The sequence below is a fragment of the Papaver somniferum genome, unplaced genomic scaffold, assembly GCF_003573695.1.
Source record: "Papaver somniferum cultivar HN1 unplaced genomic scaffold, ASM357369v1 unplaced-scaffold_115, whole genome shotgun sequence".
NCBI lineage: Eukaryota > Viridiplantae > Streptophyta > Magnoliopsida > Ranunculales > Papaveraceae > Papaver > Papaver somniferum.
In genome coordinates, this window is record NW_020620492.1 from 2358579 (window position 1) to 2383673 (window position 25095).

Genomic DNA, 25095 nt, shown 5'->3' on the forward strand with positions numbered 1-25095 from the left:
TTGGTAAAAATTAAAGAAGTTTTCAAGTTTTAGATATTAACCAACTCAAACCTGCAGCTAAGAAAAGGCAAAGAAGAGTATTAGTCACAAAAACAAAGGAAACTCCGTTCTTGAGCAGATTGATTGGAAGTTAGGTGAAATGTAGAAGATAATTAAACAAGATGAAGAACATTGTACCAGATTTGGTTGATACATGAAAAATAGTACCCCTTAACGGGTGTAGGGTACCCTCAAGGAGGTGGCTATGTCAAGTAAAAAACATGGGGACTTGGGGCAGGGCGGAGGTAACATGTTGCAACCATGTGCAGTTGCACCCCCCTTGGATTTTCAAAATCAATAGAGCGTATAGAATTCTCAAGCCAAAAAAAAACCAAAAACAAAGGTTTGCACCCACTTAAATATAAATATTTGCACCCCCAAAAACAAACAAGCCCAAAAGAAAAGTCCATTTTGGTTTCTTTCTCCCATCATCGTTCACAGTTCACACTTGGGGGAGAGAATAAGCGTAACTCTCATAGGCTTTTCCATAAACACATCAACCCTCATTCTCTCACTCTCTCATAGTTTTTCTCTTAAAAACAGGGTTGTTGTAAATCACATCGTTGATCACTTTATGTAAATCACATCGCCATTAGCAGGTACCTTGTTCTCTCATCCAAGTTTTGAGTTTTGACCAAAATTAAGAATAGGGTTCATGTTAAAATTGATGGGTGTTTAGTTTAATTCGTCTTGTATGGTAAATTAAGATATTAGGTATCTATTTTCTCTACTTAACTGATGATGAATAGATGCATTTGGTTCAATTTGATTTGGAGATTTTCAGATTTTGATATAAATAAAAGTTAGGGTTTATGTTAAATTTTGGGGGTATAGTATAATTTATCTTGTTTAAAAATTTAAGATACTGGGTATCTGTTGTTTCTTCTAATCTAGTGTTTTAACTTTTAATAAAATCCATTCAGTTCAATTCCATAGTTAGAATTGTATTTCATTGTTTAATTTATCTTCATCTTTGTTTAGGAATGGACAAGTATGTGATTAAGAGAAAGAGAACTTCAGAAGAGTTTTTTTCATGTTCTATTACTTCTGATGGAACTGATCCACAACAAGTAGCTTCAATTTCAAGTACTCAAGTACCTTCGTCTTCTAGTGCTCATGGTCCAAAAGTACCTTCTGCCGATGTTCCTAGTCCACAAGCAGCGTCCACAGTTGTAGATGAGGAGGTATTGAGGTGGGATATTCAAACAGACCCTTCAATGAGAAAACCAATCTTAAGTTATCATCCAAATGATCAAGATAAAGTCTGAAGAGCTTATATTCAAAGGGGTCCTTTCCAACCCAAAAATTTTCCCTTTCCACAAAAGCTAATGGGACAAAAGAATCCATCAAACCGACGTTTCAATGAAGCTTGGTTTTTAAAACATGGAAGTTGGATAAAGTATAACATTTCCAAAGATGCTACCTTTTGCTTGCCTTGTTATTTTTTTAGAAGTTGTGGTAAGGGCAAAGGTGTTTGTGATGCATTTGTAAATACAGGTTTTTCAAATTGGAGTCAACCTGATAAGTTAGAAAAACATGTTGGAAACATAATAGTGTTCACAATGATGCCTATATGAAAAGCCGCGAGTTACTACAGGAGTCACATCATCTTCGGAATATCGTTAGACGTCAAACAACAGAAGAGGGTTTGGGGTACATGATTCGTGTGAATGCATCAATTGACTGTATGCGGTTTCTCTTATGTCAAGGATTAGCTTCTCGTGGCCATGATGAATCTGATACTTCACATAATCAAGGTAACTTTCTTGAACTCCTTAAATACACAACTGAATATAATGATAGTATCAAGAGTGAAGTTTTGAAAAAATCTCCTGGTAACAACAAGCTAACATCACCAGACATGCAAAAATAAATAGTGAGTGCAGCTGTAATTGAAACTATGGATGTAATTCACGAAGATATTGGTGATTCCCTTTTTGCCGTTATGGTTGACGAGTCTCGCGATGTATCTGTTAGAGAGCAAATGGCAGTTTGTATACGTTATGTCAACAAGGAAGGATGTATTATTGAAAGGTTCATTGGCATCATTCATGTCCTTGAAACGACGACAATTTCATTGAAGAATTCAGTTGATGCATTACTTTCTAAATATGGTTTAAATATAATGAGATTGAGAGTTCAGTGTTACGATGGTGCTTCTAATATGCAAGGTGAGTACAACGGACTTAAAGCACTCATTCTAAAAGAAAACCCTTCAGCTTATGTTGTTCATTGTTTTTTGTATCAGCTTCAATTGGCATTAATAAATGTTGCTCAGAAGCATGGTGAGGTTGCATTGTTCTTTACTATAGTTAGTGAAGTTGTTACAATTGTTTCTGCCTCGTGCAAACGCAGAGATGTTCTTCGACCAAAATAACTTGCTAGAGTGGTTGAATTTGTTGAAAAAGGTGAACGTTTAACTGGCTCGGGATTGAATCAAGAAACTTGTCTCAAAGGACCTTCAGACACACGTTGGGGTACACATTACAACACGTTGTTGAGTTTAATTTTAATGTTTCCATAAATTTTAGAAATGTTGGAGATTGTAAGGCGAGAAGGTACTAGTGAAGCGAGGGGAAAATCATATGATTTTCTGATTTTGATGCCGACATTTGATTTTGTCTTTACTTTGTTTCTGGTAAGCACTTTGTTAGGAATCACTAACGAATTGTCGCAAGCATTGCAACGAAAAGATCAAGACATTGTGAATGCTACGAACTTGGTGAAGATATCTAAAGAACAACTACAGGCCATGCGGGATGGTGGGTGGAATAGCCTTATGAATGATATTTCTGGTTTTTGTGCTAAAACTAATATTGCAGTTCCTGAAATGATGTCTCCATATATACCACTTGGACGACGAAGATGTGATCTACAATAAGAGACAAATATACATCATTTTCAAGTTGGTTTGTTCAACAATGTCATTGATATGCAAATTGCATCCCTTAATGACCAGTTTGATGAAGTGAACACCGAGTTGCTTCTTTGCATGTCGCATTTGAATCCAAGAGAGAATTTTTCAGCTTTTGACAAAGGTGCGTTAATTCGTCTTGCTAAACTATATCCATCTGATTTTTCTGAAATGGATCTCATAATTCTTGAACGGCAACTAGACACCTTTCTCCGTGATGTGCTTTCTAGTAACAAATTTTTTGAGTTGGTTGGAATCAGTGGGCTTGCCAAGAAAATGGTTGAGACCAAAAGATATAGTATATCCTCATGTTTACTTGTTGATTACATTGTCTTTGATATTTTCGGTTGCTACCGCTACCGTTGAGAGAGTGTTTTCCGCTAAGAAGATAGTGAAGAATCGTTTGCGAAGTCGTATTGGTGATGAGTATATGAATAATTGTATGCTCACATATATTGAACGAGAAATTTTTCGCAGTATCAGCACCGACAAGATTAGAAAAGGATTTCGACTTATGGCACCACGTCGTGGGTATTGTTGAATATAGTAAGAGTTGGGTTTTTTGGTAAAGCATATAAGGTGTTCTTTTGGGGTAACAATGCTGCATAGAAGGTGGTTTTTTGGGACTTTTGTGGATATTTGAAGCACTTCTACATGATGCATAAAGACATAAATTTATAGAAAATGATCAGAAATTTTAAAATTAACTATCTAACGTGCCTCTTGTGGTGTATATTTTGTTGTTACTGAACACTTGGGGTTTATGATAATGAAAAATATTTTTGTTACATCTTTATGTTCTCTCTTTTTGTTGCTTCAAGTAGTTGTTGGTACATTTGATTATGACACAACATTTACAGTTAGATCATCATATTGTATGGTCGAAAATGTATGTGTCTGTGACTAATAGGTTGATTTGTTGGAGGTTGCTAGTATACCACGACGCTGGAGACGATGATCATTAATAACATACTTAAAAGGTACACAATCTTTATATTTTTTTTTCTATAGCCTTTTTTTGCTGTGTATTTTTTTCTTTGCACCCCCTCTCTTAAAATCCTGGATCCTCCACTGACTTGGGGACTAAGCCCAAGCCCAACAAGAAAGTGTCCAGTGGAAGGAAGAGATTAATGAACAAGGAAGAGGTTATATTAAGGAAGGAATGGCATTATAGGTGTTAAAGGGGTTTAGGAAAATGACATGATGTCATAAAATGAAGGTATTTTATGTTTTAAGTGATGTTATTCCCTTTTATCAGAGAGACGTTCAAAACCCAACCAATAGCTGCAATCAATAACTTGTTCAGATCTTTTTTCAAAAAAATAAAATGTTCAGATTTATATTTTCCTTGTGGTTTTACGATTTGATTTGTGTTTCCCTGTAAGCTTTCGGCTTGAGTGTTGCTTCGTCTGGTTCTGTTCGTCGTGTTTTTCATCTCTATTTCCAAGTCATGGAATGGTAAGCAATCTAGATAACCATTTATCCTTTCTCTATTGAAGTAGATCCTTGTAAGGCAAGTGTTTTTCAAAATCCCCTTTGCTTGTCTTTTTTTGAAGTATACTCTTGGTTGTTGGAGTATGGAGTAATTTTTTAGAATATGAAGTAGTTGTTTGGTAGTTGGTTTCCTTTTTCTGGTACTTGTTTTTTTATTCCCTTAAAATGTCTTGTTTCCTAGTTTTGATTTCCCCATCTATCAAGGCAATTGGTCCGCTTCTTTGTTTAGGTTTGAATCTTTTCTGGACTTATTTTGACTACAAGAATCAAAAGCTTTTTCTGGACTTGTTTTAGTTGCAGTTACGAAAACCGTTTTAATCATCTCAGACTTATCTCTATTTCATGAAGGAATGCAGTCACCTACACAATCTTTATCTAAAACACTTGTTATAGTTAGTTTCCGCAAATTTGAGGGCATTTCAGCTTCAGATCCCTGCTTCTCATTGTTCAAAGATTAAACATCTAAACATATCAGCTTTAAACCCAAATGGAATGGAAGTTCTAAGAATCTACATCAGCAGTTTTCCAGAAAAACCTTCTTATATGTTTTGAACATGATCAAGTTTCAGAAACTTCATTTCAATTTGAAAGTTTCAAATACCACAAACTAACAACTATCTTTATTCCTTAAGACACATCTCTATGGACCGGTAGATTTTAATTTAGACTATTGTTTCTAATTGTAATAGCTTTGTGTGTTTCTAGCTTTGCTAGTATCGTATTAGTTATACTCTAGGTCTAGAACTCTTGTACTTGCTTTAATATTCAGTACCTTTCCTTTGGTTTGCTCAGTCCTGTATTTTTATTAGCTTTGTGTCCATGTTTCTATTTTTCATTACCTTAGTTTAAGCTAGTTGAGTCAGTATGTCGATTTTAGTTCTTAGTAACCTATGTAATAGGAGTATTAGCTCTAGTACTTCAAGGGAAGAAAATGGATTCTACTTCAACACTCGATCAAATCCAAAGACTCAATTTCAAGTTATGAATCAAGACGACAAACAAAGAAATATATGGATATCGATTGGGCAGTTCTCTGCGGCATCTAGATACAAAGGCCAGAATAGTAACTTCAATCAACTGCATCGAACACTTCTACCACCAATTAAGTTTCTATGGACATTGTTGTGTCCATCAAACATACAACTTTTCTTATGGAAAGCATTGACTGGAGGCCTTTCGACCTTCGACTTCGACATCCTCCCAAGATGCACTATTGATCCGAAGACTACTATCATGCTCCAATGTCAGGTTGTTGTTGATTCATGGCTTACCAATCCAACTGTAATTGATGAATCATGGAGTATTATCTACCCTCGTGTAATATTCCCTTAATAGTTTAATAAAATTCATGTTACAAAAAAAAATCATAAAAGGAAGGGGCTTTTGGAAAGTCTATATAAAGGAGGACAAATTTCAATGAAAAGACAACCCTATCTCTTACTATTCTTGGTAAAGTGAGGTCACATGGCTAGCTAGGACGGGTAGAACCTCAAACCTAAAATCACCTCTCAACATCTATATTTTAAATTACTATATTGTCTAGTTTTATGTCTAGTAAAATGACTACTAATGATTAATTCGAAGTTTATATTCCCAAAATGTCTTGTAAAAGCGCGCTTGCTTTTATGAATTTGAAAATTTGACTCGTATTATTGAAAATTGAGCTTATATTCTTAATTTAGTCTTATATTTCAATTTTAACTAATAAAGTAAGATTACTATTAAAACTTACATTTAGGCTAAAGTTGACAATTAAGAAACTAAAACAGTGGTGAATCCAGAATGACTATTCAGTGGGGACATTCATGGTCATTAGAAATTATACCTACGATATCATAATCTGAAACAGTATCATATGCACAAGAAATTTTGTTGCCTTTCCTAAAAAAATTAGGATTTGTGATACATTAGATCTCCTTAATTTTTGATAAGTTTTTAATTGTCACGAATATAATGGGATATAAGTAGCCAGTTTCAAAAATACACAAAAAATACACGAAAATCATAGGAATATCTTTATAATTTTTACTTTCAATGGGGCCAAAAATAGTTTAATGACTAAAAATATCTAAATATGTATGGGTGCCTATACAATTTCAGAAATTTTTGGGGGGCCAGAGACCCCACTGGCTCCCCTTTGGATTCGCCACTGGACTAAACATAAATATTGGATTATATTTGGGCAACACTTTTAAGATCTCAAAAAAACTTCCATATTGAAAGTCTTTTCCTTTAATGTGGCACCACTCCGCCCGACATATTTGTTAAATGTCCTTCATGGTTTCACCACTCCTTATGTTTCAACGCGCTTGCTTACTAAAGCAACATACTTAATAATTTCCTTATCGATAACAGTAAAGCGGTGACACAACCCGTGCGCATCGTGAGTGTTGAGCTTCGTTTTTTCTTCTTGAAATTTCACAAATATGTGTTTCCAAAATGGTTGGTCTCAGAGTGCACCACCAATGATAGGACGATAAGTTAAAAAAAACATTTATAGCAAATACATTCATCTTTCGCAATAGTATTTTTTGGACTCCTCATTCTTATTTTATTTTGCACATTGATCAGTTAATAGCTCTTTGGTTTTCGGCAGCATGTTGGTTTTTCATGAACTAAGCTATGTTCATATTTTGAAAAATTCAAAGAGTGATGAAAAGTGGTGTCACAGATGTGTGAGTTTGAGAAATTCTAGGGATATTTAGAAATTATATTTGTGAGTTGAAATGTACTTGAAGTTGAGTATTTATAGGGGTGGGATCCTTGACTGTTGGATGAAAAATAACTGAGCGATGTTCATAACAGCGAGCGATGAAAAGACTACCGCTAGCGTAATTATGAGCATCAAGTGTTATTAAGACTAACGAGCGATGGAGTACTCTAGCGATCATGCCTATGTGGTATATTTGCCACTTAGTCACTTTTAGCATCTCCAATAGTGGGTGTTAAAAATCCTATGTGGAATTTTTATTAAGACCCTTATTTAGGAGGATTTATACATAGAGAAAATATAGGACACCGTAACTAATAAACTATCTCCAATAAAATAGAGGTTTAACCCTTAAAAAATCGTACGTGATGAAATCTTAACTGGTTAATCATATTTTAATTAATTATTAAAAATCAAAATATGATATGGAAGTCATTGTGAAGGTCTAAATAAGACTTTCTTTAAAACCTTCAAAATTAATATTTCATCCCTCTTGCTTTTTAGGACCTATTGCTGGAAATAAATTTGTTTTAAAAGAAGGTCTAAATCCTACGTGTCATTAAAAAATAAATCTTTCACCTTCGATTGGGGATGCTCTTATATGTGCCTCTCTATCATATCCTCACAATGGATGTAAAATGTGGCAAACCACTTGACGTACCATGTGCATAAGAATAGGCCCAATCTTGTTTAAATAAAAGGAAAATTAGGGGGAAACCAAAATAAATATATTCTCATTGTCAGGCCCACAATTAATTTTGGATACCGTGACACCCAAAATTATATGAAAATATTAAAAACGTCTGTATGACGGATTATGCATCTCCATGACATGTTATGCATCAGGGGTATAATTAGCAATGCAACTTGGATATAACATATTTAAAAATCCGTGCCTTGGAATTTTACAAATTTTATATTTTTGGAAATCTTTTTAAGATAGCTACTCAACGAGTACAAACAAGAATATTAAATTTTTGTTTTTCACGAAAAAATCGAAGATGATCATCATTTTAGGCAAAATTTTCGAAAACTTGATACATAACCATTATGCAGCCACCAAAAAAGATGCATAACACATTCTGCAGACGCATAACGAATTATGCAACCATTTTCTCCACTGTATAACAAATTATGCATCTGTAACAAGTTATGTAACCATTGTTTTGGTTGATTTTAGTGCGTACATAAAAAAATTGATGCATAATGCAGTATGCATCCATATTTACAGATGCATATCAGGTTATGCATCTATTTTCTCGATGCATAAAAGATTGTGCAACAATTTTCTCGATGCATTATGCAGCAATATTTTGGATGCATATCAGGTTATGCATCCATTTTCTCGATTGCATAACAAGTTATGCATCTATGACAAGTTGTGTGGCCACTGTTTTGGTTGATTTTAGTGGATACATAAAACAATGATGCATAATGCATTATGTAGCCATATTTTTGGATGCATATCAGGTTATGCAACTATTTTATTGATGCATGAAAGATTATGCAGACATTTTCTCGACTACATGACATGTTATGCAGTCATAAGTACATGTTATGCATAACTAGCCAACTTCACAGCTCCCCATCTATATCTCGGCAAAAATCAGACTTTTCGATCTCGGACAACAAGCACACCCTCATATATATTTACCATCCAACATATTTTCCAAACTAACGGAAACATAGTACCTAGTTGCAGGCTTCTCGATGATCAACATCATCAATTTCTTGTCAAGCACAAAAAAAAGACCTTGCTCTTGTTAATTTTGGTGAGAGTTTTTTGCAGTCCCATCAGTTTGGTCTTCACAGTTGGCTTTTGTTTGATGGTGAAAACAGTTTCTGCTGGTTTCGGTAATTTCATGTGATGTGGGTGAGAAACAAATCTACACCATAAACAATGTACTACAAGGGAGTACTTTAGATTCGAGAGATCAATCTGTACAAGTCCGGCCTAAACCAAGAAATTGCCGTTCCAGACTTGCTTCGGTCACAAAGTGGAGGAGAAGGGTTTGTTTTGGGGAGGGAATCAAAGAGAGTGTTGAGACCAGAATAGTTGATTCTGGAAGAGTAATTGTTTTGTGACTTGTATTAGAAAGTGGAAAGCTAACAGATGGGAAAGTTAGCAAACGTTTTCTGAGTGTTGTATGCTCCAGACCAGAACTTGTTGTTTGGTGGAAATAGGTAATGCCTATTTATACAAGTCGAAGTGAAACGTACTCTGGTCTCATTAAGAAATGGAAAACGGGTGAGTAAATGGGAGGAGGTGGTAACCGGTAACGCTTGGAATTTATTTTCCATAAAAGAAAGTGTTTCACCATTACTGCATGTATTTACTAACCGCCTCATCCTTATGACACTTTATAATAACGAGCGCAGTGTACGCTGCACGCTGCAAACCGCCAAACCAATACCCAATGCGCATCCCCCAGTTTGTGACATGTGTTGATGTCTCGAGTGTTTCCGTGGAAAACATGTAGCATGTTGTTGTTGTCTGGAAAGTTGAGCTTGGGAGACTTGTCGGCTCGGTGGTGACCTTCAACGGTCGAGATTTTGCATCTTAAGAGGAAGGTAGCCGTTGGTAATTGTAACCTTTCGTTTGGTAGCCAGTGGCATGAAAGTATGATCAGTATGGCTTTAATATGGCCCAATTTAGGCGCGGCCAAAAGTTAGGGTTTTGGCTTTGTTTAGTCGCGACCAAACTAGGGCCAAAGGTTTCCATGCGTTAGCTGGTAACCTTGGACGGCTAAGATCTGCATCTTAGATGAAAAAGTGGTTGTTGATTGTTGCAGGCCTTCATTTTGGTATCCGCATAGGGAAGGACGGCATGGCATGGCGCGACAAGGTGGTTGGCATGCCATCGGTACATGTGGCATGGAATGTTTTGGCGTGGATAAAACTAGGATTTTGGGACAAAGGTTACCATGCGTTGTTTGGCGACCTTGGACGGCTAGGATTTGCATATAGAATGGAAGGGTGGCCGTTGATCGTCGCACGCCTTCGTTTTGGTAGCCGCATGGGGAAGGCCGGCATGGTATGATGCGGCAAGGTGGTTGGCATGCCATTGGCACATGTGGCATGGCATGCCTTGGCGTGGCCAAAACTAGGGTTTTGGGCCAAAGGTTACCATGCGTTGGTTGGCGACCTTGGACGGCTAGGATTTTCATCTAGGATGGAAGGGTGGCTGTTGACTGTCGCACGCCTTCGTTTTGGTAGCCGCATAGGGAAGGCCGGCATGGTGAGGCGCATCAAGGTGGTTGGCATATCATTGTCACATGTGGCATGGCATGCATTGGCGCGGTTTGGCGTGGATAAAACTAGGGTTTTGGGCCAAAGGTTACCATGCGTTGTTTGGCGACCTTCGACGGCTAGGATATACATATAGGATGGAAGGGTGGCCGTTGATCGTCGCACGCCTTCGTTTTGGTAGCCGCATGGGGAAGGCCGGCATGGTATGGCGCGTCAAGGTGGTTTGCATGCCATTGGCACATGTAGCATGGTATTCCTTGGCGCGGTTTGGCGTGGCCAAAACTAGGGTTTTGGGCCAAAGGTTACCATGCGTTGTTTGGCGACCTTGGACGGCTAGGATTTGCATCTAGGATGGAAGGGTGGTCGTTGATCGTCGCACGCCTTCGTTTTGGTAGACGCATAGGGAAGGCCGACATGGTGGGTCCAAGGCCAATGGCGCGGATGGCTTGGCATAGTGGGGCCAAGGGTTTGGTACATATGGCTTGGCATGGTGGGGCCAAGGCAAGGTGCGGTTGTCTTGGCATGGTGGGGCCAAGGGTTTGGCATGCCATTGGCGCATGGTGCGGCTAGCATGGTTGGGGCCAAGGAAAGGCGCGGCTGGATTGGCATGGTGGGGCCAAGGGTTTGGTATGCAATTGGCGCATGGTTCGGCTATCATGGTTGGGGCCAAGGCAAGGTGCGGTTGGCTTGGCATGGTGGGGCCAAGGGTTTGGCATGCCATTGGCGCATGGTGCGGCTAGCATGGTTGGGGCCAAGGAAAGGTGCGGTTGGCTTGGCATGGTGGGGCCAAGGGTTTGGCATTTCATTGGCGCATGGTGCGGCTAGCATGGTTGGCATGCCTTGGCGCGGTAGACGTGGCTGGCATGGTTTGCCATTGGCACAGTGGTGCGGCGTGCATGGTTGGCATGCCTTGGCGCGGAGATGTGGCTGGCATGGTTTGCGATTGGCAAAGTGGTGCGGCTAGCATGGTTGGCATGCCTTGGCGCGGAGATGTGTCTGGCATGGTTTTCCATTGGCACAGTGGTGCGGCTGGCATGCCTTGGCGCGGAGATGTGGCTGGCATGGTTTTCCATTGACACAGTGGTGCGGCTGGCATGGTTGGCATGCCTTGGCGCGAAGATGTGGCTGGCATGGTTTGCCATTGGCACAGTGGTGCGGCTTGCATGGTTGGCATGCCTTGGCGCGGAGATGTGGCTGGCATGGTTTTCCATTGGCACAGTGGTGCGGCTGGCATGGTTGGTATGCCTTGGCGCGGTAGCATGAGAATTAGGGTTTGGTATGTACGAAGATGATGTCGGTCAATACTAAGAGTTTTGCCGTGGAACATGACACATGTATATAAAAAAAAGGTACCTTGGTAATTCTTACGTAGGTATGTTGAATGATTCAATAAATGCGCTAGTGGTTGTAGTGACATCATGTCAGATGTAAGGTTTTACGATTTTAACCCTAAGCTAAAAACCACCATCAACAGCTTTATAAATTAATCAACAACTAAATTGGGATAAAACCCATCACCACTGGCAACTGGGTGTTTAACAACACAAGATTCAACGGAAGATTAATTTTTTCTTTAATTTTCGTCTGCAATTGCTCCATGCCATTAACACTCCCTTACAGTTTCCATTTCGATCCACAGAAGACAAGTTCAGCCAATACCAGACATATCATCAATATCGAACACAACATTGAGCCACCAACTTCTCATTTTCTGACCCTTAAAACTTCTTCTTTCGGGCACTGTATCGACCAGCTGAAGCTCAGTTCTGTGCGTAAAGGGGATGTATCCTTACTGCTTTCTGAGCTCCTCTTTACAGCTTTCTGAGCCTGCCAACACGAGATTCATCAAGCCTCCAAACCTTCGACCTCCTCTCTTTGCCCGTCCAGCCAAAAATCAGAACTCCGGGCTTTTACATCTCGTCATCATTTCCGATTCTTTGGAGCACCAAACCAGCAGCTATTCGAGAACACAAAATCCATCGCTGCCACAATCAGCCAACACCTCCTCTCTTTGCCCGTTCATGTGTTCTCAGCCATAACCAACACCAACCACATCAACACTTCTCGCTTTCTGAACCTTCTCGACTTGTAGTAACAACTCATCCAGGCTCGGCCACAACAACAACCTTCGATTCAATTACCATCTTCGTCTCGTCAGTTGCTTGATTTATTGGCAGAATTTCCCAACTCCGGCTACAATACTTTCTCTAAATACGTTCTATTTCTTTCCTGAACTTTTTTGATTCAATTTTTCAAGCTGAACAAGAAAACAAAGTAATCTCTCTTACCTTCTCTTGTTAATGGCAGAAGGTACCAATATATCGAGCCTCAAGCATTTTTCCAACAGAATCGATATGCAACAACGACCCATGTCTTCTACCACCTTCAGCAACCCATCGGAAGTCACCATCATAATGATCTTTCTCCATCAATTTTTAGATCTGTTGTATAGTTCGCCATGAGAGAAAACATCTTTTATTATTTTCTTATATTCCTTCTTCTGATTTGTTTCTTATTCCTTCATTGCTTTAGATCTGGAGAGACACAAAGAGAGATACAGATAGAGGAGATTAGAATGTGAAAAACGAAAACAAAATTCTGAAAATTCTGGGTTTAAGAATAATTTTGACCGAAGAATTGAGTGCGTCCCTGAACTTTTTGGTCGGTGAGTTTCACAGTGGCCAAAATCTGAAGAATGGGTGTGGCAGTAGTTTTCACTTAAATAAACCGTATTAGTTGAATTTCCCCAAGCCCAGCTTCAGTGAAAACACTATTTCCTTCCCCAATATATGCCCCCAAGAATACGTGGTGTTTGCGTATTGGTTATTTGCTTTCGTGTGGACCCACTGTTAACTGAAAGGAAGAGAAAAAAAATTCTTCGACAGTGTTGGCTTCCTTGTTTCGACCTTGGCATGATGCGGAAGCGAGGACCAATTCAGAGACAAAGGGATTGGAAGTACCTCTGGTAGCATGTGAACATCCAGAGAGGCGAAGTTCCTCACTTGGTCAAAAGTAGTAGGACATCTGAAGTTTCAATTGAAAAGCAGGCGACTCGCTTTGGGCGATGAGTAGGCGCTCATATGAAAAAACAAAACAAAACCGGGTTCTAACTAAGCACAAGGCTGAGTCTGCTCACACGCAAATTTTATTGGCACGGCAGAGTGTTTTGGCACACGTGCTGCATCGAACACAAGGAATGAATTTATGGCTGGACGTTAATAAATGGGAGCATTGTTTTGGCACTCAAACTCCAAATATGCAATAATGTACAAACAGTTGGATTGATTTTGTACATGGGTGCGAAAATGGTATCAAAACTAATATTCCACAATTTGATAGATTTGTCAGGTTAAACTATTCGAACTCAAAATACAACAAATGCTGAATTGATTAGGTTTGATGTTTTGATTACATCCTAACATTAACTATTCAAAACAGAGGATAAAATCTTCAGAGCAGTTATCCGCTGCAAAATTTTGCATTCCATCTTCAGATGTAATCCTAAACACGCGGTGCACCTTCTGCTTGAGATCTTTCTCCTACTGCAGGTGTAGACCATTTCCTCACACGGTTTCTAGCCACAACAACCTACATGCATAAATGTTTTCGTTAGGTACATATCATCAACGGCTTCATGCCATTTCCTCAGTGAAATAAATGTTTAGTACCAAAACAGCCAAGCTGTAGGTGGTTAATGTACCTGATTATCCCAGTCCGTTCTCCAGGTAATAATAACAAGTACAATTGTCTGAACTGCTGTTCCAACTAACATTCCCATCCAAATCCCCTACAGAAAAATGCCCAAGGAGATCAGTAAAAATGAAACCCGAGAGGAGATGAGACATTTCTATAAGGTTTTGTGTAGAAAAGCTTTTAGTAACTTACTGTAACTTGGAAATTGATAAGGTAACCGAGGACCATTCCAAGCGGAATTCCGACCAAGTAATAGCAGGCTAAGTTCACATAAGCCACGATACTTTGCCATCCAGCACCAACAGCAACCCCTGCAAGCGAGGTTCCAAAATATCGAATCAATTTCACTGGACTGTGTTTATGAATGTAGCACAAACTGAAATGGGAACTAGAGAATGTCATGATCACCTGAGAGGACAGGTTGAACACTGTTAAGAAGTATAGAGATAGCAAGAAGCGGTGATAGCTTATCAACTTCTGCTGCTACTGCTTCATCCGTCGTAAATATGTAGGCTAATTGTCCTCTGTAAAACAGGAAAAACACAAACAGCACGACCCCGATTGTCAATGATGTAAGTGTCGACACCATTATTGCAAACTTCGCCCCTTTCGAGCTCCCTCCACCGAGTTCATTGGACACCCGCACACTTGAGGAAAAAAAAAGATTTGGTTACTAATAAGACAAACTATCCTACGCCAAAATCTATTGATCATGAAAAGATGACGAATAGGAAGGCCCAGAGATATGATTGATACCTTGCTGCTGCCAGGAAACCAAGAGATATCATCATCTCCCACCCGTTAATGTTTAGGCTGCACATGAAGATATAGAAACCTTTAAGTTCGTTTGAACTTGGAATGCTTCAGAAGAAATTAAAACGAAAGCTATGGGCATACCAGATTGCAAGAGCATCAATGGCAACTTTAGCATTTATCATGTTTCCTGTTAAGAGAACCAATACAGAGTTGTACCACAATTCCAAACTGCACTTGTCAAACGACCAAACGGCAGAACACTTGAACAAATTAGTATTTGTACTCTGTTCAATTAATACTCCTATGGCAAATAATAGTAGGTAGGGGTGATAAAATTACCAAAGCATGGCACCAGATGACAGAGACAGCTTTATGACTGGCCAAAGATCTTGAAAAGCAAGCATCGAGAAACCGCTCCATGTATCAGGACACCCACCACATGTAATAAACAAAATCTGTCCCACATTTGGAATCCAATATGCGATAACTGTAGATATCAATGCACCACTAATACCCATATCGTACGTGACACATAAGAGCCATGAGAGACCGATGTGGACAACAATCGCAGCAGCAGCCACGTAAGCGATGATAATGTTCTTACTTTGAGCAGACAGATACATTTGACATGTGAAGGAAAAGATGAACGAGAAGATAACAGGAATTGTCCACATTGAGATGAAACCGGCCACATCAGCAATTTCTTCTTCTTGTCCTAGAAGCTTAAGTATAGGTGCAGTGAGGAGGAAGACGGGAAGGAGAAAAAGTGCAGTAATGAACAAAACGAGCCAAGATCTTTGAAGATATATCCCTAGCATATTGTATTGCTTCGCTCCATATGCTTGCCCACATAGAGTTTCTAATGCACTTGCCATTCCCAACTGCAAGCAAATTAAAATTATGCATATGCCAAGAACTTAATTAAACTAAGCTGTGATTAGTGATATATACTCAGATTGATGGCCCTGGATTTGGAGCTAGTTCGTTTTAAATTTGGCGTCTCTCTAGAAAAAATACTAAAATCTTTTGCGATTTGGGAGTTAATTGGGTTCAAAACTTGCACTAAAAAAAAAAAAACTAATGCTCCTTCTAATAAGTTGCCATATGCCTAGCGCAAATTTACCCATATTAACTTCTCAGTTGTCGCAATTGCTTGCTTGTACTACCGGTGGACAACGGCGATTGTGGCACCTGACATACATCTCCGTTACAAATGCTCAAGAAATTAAAACTGCTATATGGCCGCATAATGGTAAAAGTCTGTTAAGAGGCATTTTCATAACAATGGTTTACAGTTCATGCCAATCCGTGTACCTACTCAACAGGAGAAAATTAATTTACTAACGTACTAATGATTTAAGACAGAGCTAGGAAGTGCTTACCAGGATGCCATTAGCGAATCTTAAGAGAACGGTGAAAACGAGAGAATAAGCTGCAAGTTCAATAGCACCCATGTGTCCGATAAAAATTTGGGTGATGATCGATATCCCAAATGTCGAAAACCTCGTGAAAATGGCTGGTCCGGCGACAACCCATAACTTCTTCGACTCCACAACTACCTTGGTTCTCAAATTTTCATCATCCTTTCCTATTTCAGTATCTCCATTACTCAAAAGCTTCTTGTTTATGCTGTTGTTCTCCTCCATCCTGCTTTTTTTCGTTTTTTCTCTATAATCAATAGGTTAATTACCCGAATACTATAGAACAAGAAGCATATATCAAATCAATCAAATCATAAGAAGAAAGTTGCAGAACCCGTGAGAAACCAGCTGATAAGAGGAAGAGATAAGGTTTGGCTTACAATGAATGAGTATAGTAAGTATATTAATGGTTCTGGAAATGAATGACTGCTCTGCAGAGAAGAAGTAGTCGCTTGCATTATTATGACCAGAAGGTTTGTGTTTTTGTCTATAAAAGTAGTGAAAAGAAAACCTTTTGGCAATGTTGGTCTGGTCATATTCAAGTTTTGCCTCGAAAATTACTTGTGTTTGGAGAAAAAGCAGCCACGTTGAGGATTTAAAGTTGATTGCCGTGTTAGGTATATAAGTGGTTAGAAATTTGGAGACGTATGTTTGGCTTTGGTCCCTGCTCCAAAACTATTCATTCACATGAAGACGCAAGTGATAAATGATTTGAGATGCTGTTTCATGGGGGATGCTCGTTTTTCAAGACAAGCTAATTCACTTTATTTCCTTCTAATTTACTACTGAATTACCTTCTGTTTTGCATATTTTGTGTGTAAGTGCAACAAGGGACGTGACATAGCCGATTTTTGTGGTGCTAACAATTTTCAAAGAAATTTTGTTTCAGTAAATAAAGAAAATGGCTTAGATGGCTAAGGGGTACTACTAGGATTCCTAGTTAGCAGTAAACTCGTATACGTCGTGTCACCTGATCCCTGGAAACAGCTGAATGCATGGCTCTCAAAATTCTCACGAGATGCCCCTATCTACGGATAATGAGCGCCCCACTGCAATAAATGCGCGTGCTGGGTACAACGGCAGCCCCATCTCTCTACCCACTGCAATAAATGTACGCATATCAAAACTCCACGACAACGTCTTAATTAGTCTTCTAAGAGCAACTGCAGTGGTGCGATCAAAACCAAAGATCAAAGATTAAAAAAAAGACCAAAATTTGGGTTTAGTCCGTGTTGTGACGCAACGGTACATGATTAAAATTTCGTCAGGCGGACTTTAAAAGTCCGCCCCATTTTTATTTTGTAAAATTTCATCAGGCGGACTTTAAAAGTCCGCCCCATTTTTTGTAAATTTCATCAGGCGGACTTTAAAAGTCCGCCCCATTAAAATTTCATCAGGCGGACTTTAAAAGTCCGCCCCATTCTTTGTAAATTTTAACAGGCGGACTTTAAAAGTCCGCCTCATTCTTTTTTTTTTTATTTAATTAAAATTTCATCGGGCGTAATTTAAATCTCCGCCCGTTAACAAGCGTACTTTAAATTTACGCCCAGCAACAAGCGTACTTTAAATTTACGCCCGACTATATTAGAATTTGGGATTTGGTCGCGACCATATTTGGTCTGGAATTTGATCTTTGGTTGGGATTTGATCTTTACTCCGTCCCACTGTGTTACGATCTCATTCCAAATTTTTGGTTATACTCGCCCACTGTGGATGCTCTAAAAGCCTCAAAAATTCAAACATATAGGAGTCGATACGGAATAATTCAGGGTAATGCTACGTTGACAGGGAGAATCACGGTGGATTCTTCCGCTCTCACAAAAAAGGAGAGCCCCGGGAACCCACATGGAGAAAACATGAGGTCCCGGATATTTGGTGCGAGTCACGGGAGTATCCGGATTTTCCCGGTAGATGTATCATTATTGAATAATTCACCAAAATCAGTTGAAAATCACGAACAGAATACAGTAGAGAACCAAAATATATTGCTGATTCATCACATTATCTAGACATGTGAAAAATCAAATAAAAAAGAAACAACATTGAACTGCTACCATATAACTGTACATGTCACGGTAAAAGTAATGTACCTTAGAGTAGCTCCACCGGATATTTCCTGTATCTATCATTGTAAATGTCGTGATTAATGTTTTTTGGGTTTTATAAGATAAGAGCCGATCATTGACATGGAAAATGTAAAAAACTATAAAATATAAGAGAGAGAATACTTATTTACATTGAAGAATGCATTTGTAGAGAGAGAAGTTCAAAAATTTATGAATATTTGCATGGATGCACAAGATAACAAAACCCATGTTTTTAACACCAGTACATATAAGGTATTTCATTAGTTGTCCCCAACCCCTAGAATCCCCATTCCATAGAATCCACACATCATCCAATACTAACACACAAAAAAAAGAGTACCCCAATTTTCCGGAAATCTAACTCTTCTAATGCTTCTGATTATCAGATTAAAAAAAAATTAAAAAAACAAACTAGCCCACAAGCCACTATCAAATAAATCCATTTTTTTAATTATATTTGATTTTTAATTAAGAAAATATCACAAATATTAATAAAAGCAAATATTAAAGAAAATTACAAAAAAAAAAATTGGATGGGAGCTTCTCTACAAGCTGAGTTCTACCACCCTTTTGAGTGGACACGCCTATTCTATGAAAAAGAAAGCTACCAGAACCACAATTTGCATCATTATTATCCAAAGAATTCTTCAGCTTCTTCAAAAAGATCACCGTATCTTCACCAAGTTCTCCTAAAGAAGAAAAAATCAGGATACCAAAATCATAATCATGGGACATACACTTATCCAGATATTTGTTACGCTTCCATCAAATTGCCAGGGAAATAGCATGCCCATGTAAAAGATTTGATGCCCCCACCTGTGAAAGGTGAAAAACTAGTAACGTTCAGGCACCCATCCTGTCCATTTTTCCGGTTGTAAATAATTTGTTTACAACCAAATCCAGTTGCTATGTATTTTTATCTTATAAACACACGCTACACTTCCTTGAACAAAATCGAAAAAAAAACAAACAAACAAACAAACAAATAAGGTGGTGGCAGGTTGGTGGAGACGAAGTAAAGGAGGTGGTGGTCAGCTGATGGAGATGAAGAAGAACTAATTTTGATTTTGGAACTTCGAGTTATCTAGGTTAGTTATTTGGTGGTTTTAGATACTAGGTGTACATAAAACGTCAATGAATAGTATATAGGGGATATGAAAAATCTACGACTGGTAAATAGAATAATTATGGGTGATAAATAGAAAAAATATAGGTGATAAACGTCAACAAAAGAGAGGTTTGTTTGCGACAGAGCCAATTTTCTTACCTTGCTATTAAAATCTATTCCTCTGTTTCTAAAATATAGGTTTGTTTCCTTATTTCGGTATGTCAAAAAAATAGGCTTGTTTTCATATGTAAAAGTCAAATAATATGATTTTACTAGTATATCTATTGAGGGACTTCTCTCTCCCTTAATATAAAAAACGGGACTATTTCTCTCTCTCCTTTCTTTTATATCAAATAAGTGGGGATCAAGGATAATTAAGAGAAAACATATTCTCTCTCCTTTCTTTTATATCAAATAAGTGGGGACTAAGGATAGAATAAGAAAAAACATCAAAAAGTGGTTACAATGATTGGTTTGAGTCGTGATGTCACACAAATGGGCGCGTGACAGCCTAATAAACCCGCGGAATTCTATCATCTCCTTTAAATCTAGATATTAAAGATATTTTATTATTTTTTAAGATTTTATTTGTCAGACATCCCTAAAACTTTGTAGTATTTTTGATTTCCATTTTTGATTGAACATGTCTGCAAACTGAGCAAGAGACTGCAGCACAACAAGAAGGTATGAATGCAGCGACGAACTCATTAGAGTGGCCTCAAAGAAGGCCAACAACCATCACCACCACCTCCACAAACTTATATCAACATTAACTGTCACCCTCTTGTTCATATTTTATTGATTCACAGCTTCATAAGAAAAAACATCTGTCCTCGTTAGCGGAGTGGCGGAGCCAGATAATTGGAAGGGGGGGCTAAAAATTATTGCCGAACAATGAGTTTGTTGCGTCCTGCTCTTTTTTTTAGGCGGTTTAGCACCTAGGCAACAAAATCTTTCCTCATTTAGGCCCTTGATTATTAATTATTTTCTTTTTTCGAAGAAAAGTTTATATTAAAGAAGAAAGAAAAAACCTTACACCCATGTTAGTGGTAGATGATAACACTAAAAAATTTAATTTATATATCTAGGGGTTAACACTAGTACACTACTAAGGAGTAATTAAGGAGTAGAAAAAAAAAGATCTGTAAGTTCATTCTCAGATTCTCCAAATGATGATGAAGCTGTGTTAATATATATATTTTTGGTGATTATCAATTGATTAATAAAAATTGCATTTTTGATCAACTATCAATAGCTGAAGTAGTGATCGGAATCAGCGGATCACTATGGTATATACGATTCACCAATTCGCCTGTATTTGTACACGGAGAAGATGAAGAAGCTAATGGGGGACTATTCATGAATAAATATATATAAAAACAGAAGGGCGTTCAGAAAAAGTAAAAAATGAAAAATAGGAAAGAAATAATTAAAATAAAAAAAAGCTAGATCTGAGAGATCGGCATCCGACGGTTTTGAGCCACGAGTTCATAATAACTATCACGCGCACGCGTGATAGCAGTACTGAACGAAAGAACAAGTTTCGGCCTGAAAAACTTACCTCTATGTAATTGGTCCTATTTTCTAGTGAATACATGTCTCCCTTCATCAAAAATAAGTAAATGGAACTTGGACAAATTTCGGCTAGATTCTTGTAGTCCTAATGATATCTCCGAGGACACATTTTAGTCATTAAGTTAGCAATAAAAACTTGCATACGTCGTGTCACCTCACCTGATCCCTGGAAACAGCTGAATGCATGGCTCTGAAAATTCTCACGAGATGCCCCCATCTACGGATAATGAGCGCCCCACTGCAATAAATGCGCCTACTGGGGTACAACGGCAGCCCTTTCTCCTTGTCCCACTGCAATAAATGTACGTTTATCCAAATTTCTACAGCTACATTTTCAGACCCCCTGAAGAAGCTGCAATGTCGAAATCAGGTGGAAGGCCTGCGCCACCTTGGAAACCCGAACGCATAATATTGCGAGCAAGTTCCTCACTTCAATTCATAAAGTTTTGCAGCTCTCGCGTCACACACAATAGGACGATTGTTGGTCAACTCCATGACCACAACAACATTCTTTTAATCAGTACTCCAAAAACCTCAAAAATTCAAACAAACAAGAACGTATGATTCACCAAAAATCAGTTGAAAATTGTGAGCAAGAATACAGTAGAGAATCACAATAAACTGCTGATTATTTAGACATGTAAAAAAAAAGTCAAAAAATCAAATTAGAACATTCAAATACTAACCAAGAAACAAAACTCTTTTCCAGTAACAATCGGGTCGAGCAGAGATAAACCGCGTAACGATCTTATCTCCAGAGATGCGGTTAAAGTTTTTACACCGGCTGCCTGCTGGCCTAGACGCAACTTACCCAAAGAAAAGAGTATTCAAATACTGACCGTCGATTAAAAATGTTTGTACCTTAGAAAGACCACAGTGCCGGATTTTTTCGGGCTAGAGCAGAGTGTCTTTCAGATGATTACGGGTGGAAGCTGGGAAAAAGCATTCGCAGGGGCTTTTTCCGGTCAGATAAAGAAACAGATAAGAACAGAGGGGCGGAAATATCCACCGAATACAAAATTTACTTAGAGGGGTTGGGTTGAGATTTTCAACTCTTTATTTTCTTCTCAACTCCGAGCAGCATTGGGGGACAGCACTCGGTGCATTTTCGGTTTCTTCCGCTGAGTACTGTGAATACCCAGACGAGTTTGGTACTTCGCTTTTCTTTTACTGGTTTCGGGTTTAAAGTGAAAGATCAGACTCGGTCACTGACTGCTCACTTTATTACAGCTTTTTATAGTGTGAACTTGAGTCATCAACGATTCAACCCATCATGTATTGAAAGCAGTTCCCTGGCCCTATATTGCCATTATTTCTGTCTCAGATTTTAACTTTTGAATGGTGAGTTTTGTCGTCGAGTATCTTTGGGTTGTTGCAGCGAGTCAGGTAGCCATGCATGGATGCTTGAACTTCTCTCGCTACCAATGTCTCTCTTTAATTTATTCTTCTTTCTATTTTGCCCATGTCTATCTCACCTCATCTAATGGGTGGTGCATTTACCTACTGCTTCTTTACCTCTTTCATACGATAATCAGTGGAATCTTAATCTCAACCTAAAAAAACCCTTCAAACACTTCCTTATGTTGAGATTATTTTCACATGGTATGGGAAGGTTTAAGCTAGCTCATGCATTTATTAAGTCCTGGACTGCTCTAACCTTGCAGGATGGTTTCAAAGTGAGCTAGGCTCAGGGACTTCAATATGCTGCCAGGGCAAACAATCTTTGCCATATCGCACCTCTACTCTGTACCACCCCCACGTGTTTCAAAAGTTCTAGCAACAAGACTAAAGTTGGTCATGAACAAGATTATTTTTCCTGGAAGGAAGACAAATTACAGACGGAATTCTGATTTCAAATGAACTTGTTGATTCCATACTTGCTTCAAGTAATCAATCCTAGTATGATATCAAGATTGACTTGAAAAATCATTTGATAAAGTTAGCTGGAGCTATTTAGAGATGGTGTTACACAAAATGGGATTTAATAGTAACTGGGTGAAGTTATGTTAATCTGCTGCTCCTTTTTCTGTTTTGATTAATGGCTCTTTTTTTGGCGACTTCAAGAGTTCAAGGGGAATTAGACTGGGTGATACGATTTCTCCACTTTTATTCAAATATTGCAATGGAGGGTTTTTCAAGGTATATTTGGACAAAGCAGCTAATATGGGCTTATTCACTGGATTTTCTGTCTCTCAAGTGCTATAGTGGTAAATCATTTGCATTCTGCAGATGATACCGTTTTTCCTAAACAACCACAATGAGGAGCTTCATAATTTGTTCTTAGTTCTAAACTTTTTTGAACTAATTGCAGAACTCAAGGTCAACACTACCGAAACTAGACTCATACCTGTTGGCAGTGATCCTGATTTAACAAGTTGGGCTTTGGAATTGGGGTGTGTCGCTGATTTCATCCCTTTTATGTATCTTGGTATTGCCATTAGGTGCTAATTAAGTCTAATTCCAAGGCTATATGGGACTCTGTTGTTGAAAAGTTGGACGCAAGACTTTCTTTTTGGAATCAAAGGTCAGTGTCTAAGGGAGGAAAATTAGTTCTTATCAAATGTATTCTCTTCGATTCCTCTTTATTATTTTTCTCTCTTTAAAGCACCTGCGTCTATTATTTGTCAACTAGAGAGAAAGATAAGAAATTCCTTTGGCAGAATAAGGAATAGATCGCATCTTATTAATTAACTGGAATACAGTTCACGCTGCTAAAGATAGAGGAGGTTTGTGAGTTTTAGATTTAAATTTGATGAACTTAGCTTTGTTAGCCAAGTGATGTTGGAGGTTTGGTGTATAAAGACTCATTTGTGGTATCAAATAATTGCTCAAAACATGACACTTACTTCAAATTGGGTTAATGGCAACTGCAAGATGAAACTTAATTAGCTTATATAAAGACAACTCTCTTTATTGATGTTTAGAAAATTTCTCAAAACTAAACACAAACTCTAATCTTGCTCATATAATCAACTACAACTTTGGTGATCATATATATATAGAACTATGAATTCCTTTTCCTAGTCCTATTACCTTATTACATGTCTTTCCTTTTCTTAGAACTAGATGACTTCTAATTCCCTTAGGATTACATCAATTTCCTAATCTTGTCCTAACCAGCTTGTTAGTGACTTCTATGTTGAAGTTTAGCCAACATTCTCCCCGTTAAGCTTCAACCTTACCCGTGACATATCTTGTACTCCAATCAATTGTCTCATTTCTTCAAACTTGATCCGAGCTAATGCCTTTGTCAATATATCTGCTTTCTGCTCAGTTCCTGGTATGTGTTCAACGTTGATGATCTCCTTCTCGATACATTCTCGTATGAAATGATACCTTTTGTGAATGTGTTTCGTCTTCCCATGAAACACTGGATTTTTAGTGAGTGCAATTGCAGACTTATTATCAATCTTGATGAGAATTTTTCCAGGTTCTCTTCCTTTGATTTCACCCAACAGTTCTTGAAGCCATATTGATTGTTTAGCTGATTTTGTTGCAGCCATAAACTCAGCTTCATAGAATGAGAGGGCTACAGTGTCTTGCTTCTGTGAACACCATGTAATAGGTGCTTCACCTAGATAAAATATATGACCAGTTGTACCTTTTCCATCATCTTGGTCAATATTATGACTGCTTTCACTATACCCAACAATTCCTTTTGATCCTCGTCGACCATACTTCAATCCACAACTGATTGTTCCTCTTAGATATCTTAATATCTGCTTTATTACATCACCATGAGACTTGCGTGGACTCTGCATATAACGGCTTGCTACTCCCACAGAGAAAGCCAAATCTGGTCTTGTGTGTAATAAGTATCTTAGGCATCCAAAATTTCTTCTATAACTCGTTGAATCAATCTCTGCTTCTTCTTGTGCCTTTGAAACTTTAAGTCCAAACTCCATTGGTATCTTAGTTGGATTACAAGTTTCAAGTCCTGCTTCTTTCAGAATTCTGCTTGCATAAGCTTCTTGTTTAATCTGAATCCCATCTACTCCTTGATGGACTTCTTGCCAAGGTAATAAGTGAGTTTTCCGAGGTCTGACATC

General features: G+C 38.3%; 2 protein-coding genes across 2 annotated transcripts; one reads left to right on the forward strand and one right to left on the reverse strand.

The window, feature by feature from the left end:
* Positions 1-455: 455 nt before the first annotated feature.
* LOC113329110 lies at positions 456-3741 on the forward strand. The gene is made up of 5 exons (XM_026576081.1): positions 456-638; positions 1021-1910; positions 1959-2210; positions 2571-2677; positions 3156-3741. The coding sequence occupies exons 2-5, from the start codon at positions 1613-1615 to the stop codon at positions 3492-3494; spliced, it is 996 nt and encodes a 331-aa protein (XP_026431866.1). The 5' UTR covers positions 456-638; positions 1021-1612; the 3' UTR covers positions 3495-3741.
* Positions 3742-13712: 9971 nt separating this feature from the next.
* Positions 13713-16762, reverse strand: LOC113329225 (protein DETOXIFICATION 21-like). The gene is made up of 8 exons (XM_026576187.1): positions 16238-16762; positions 15195-15736; positions 14997-15083; positions 14856-14912; positions 14508-14746; positions 14292-14410; positions 14107-14193; positions 13713-13994 (listed from the first exon to the last, which is right to left on the reverse strand). The coding sequence occupies exons 1-8, from the start codon at positions 16499-16501 to the stop codon at positions 13908-13910; spliced, it is 1482 nt and encodes a 493-aa protein (XP_026431972.1). The 5' UTR covers positions 16502-16762; the 3' UTR covers positions 13713-13907.
* Between the last annotated feature and the right edge of the window lie 8333 nt (positions 16763-25095).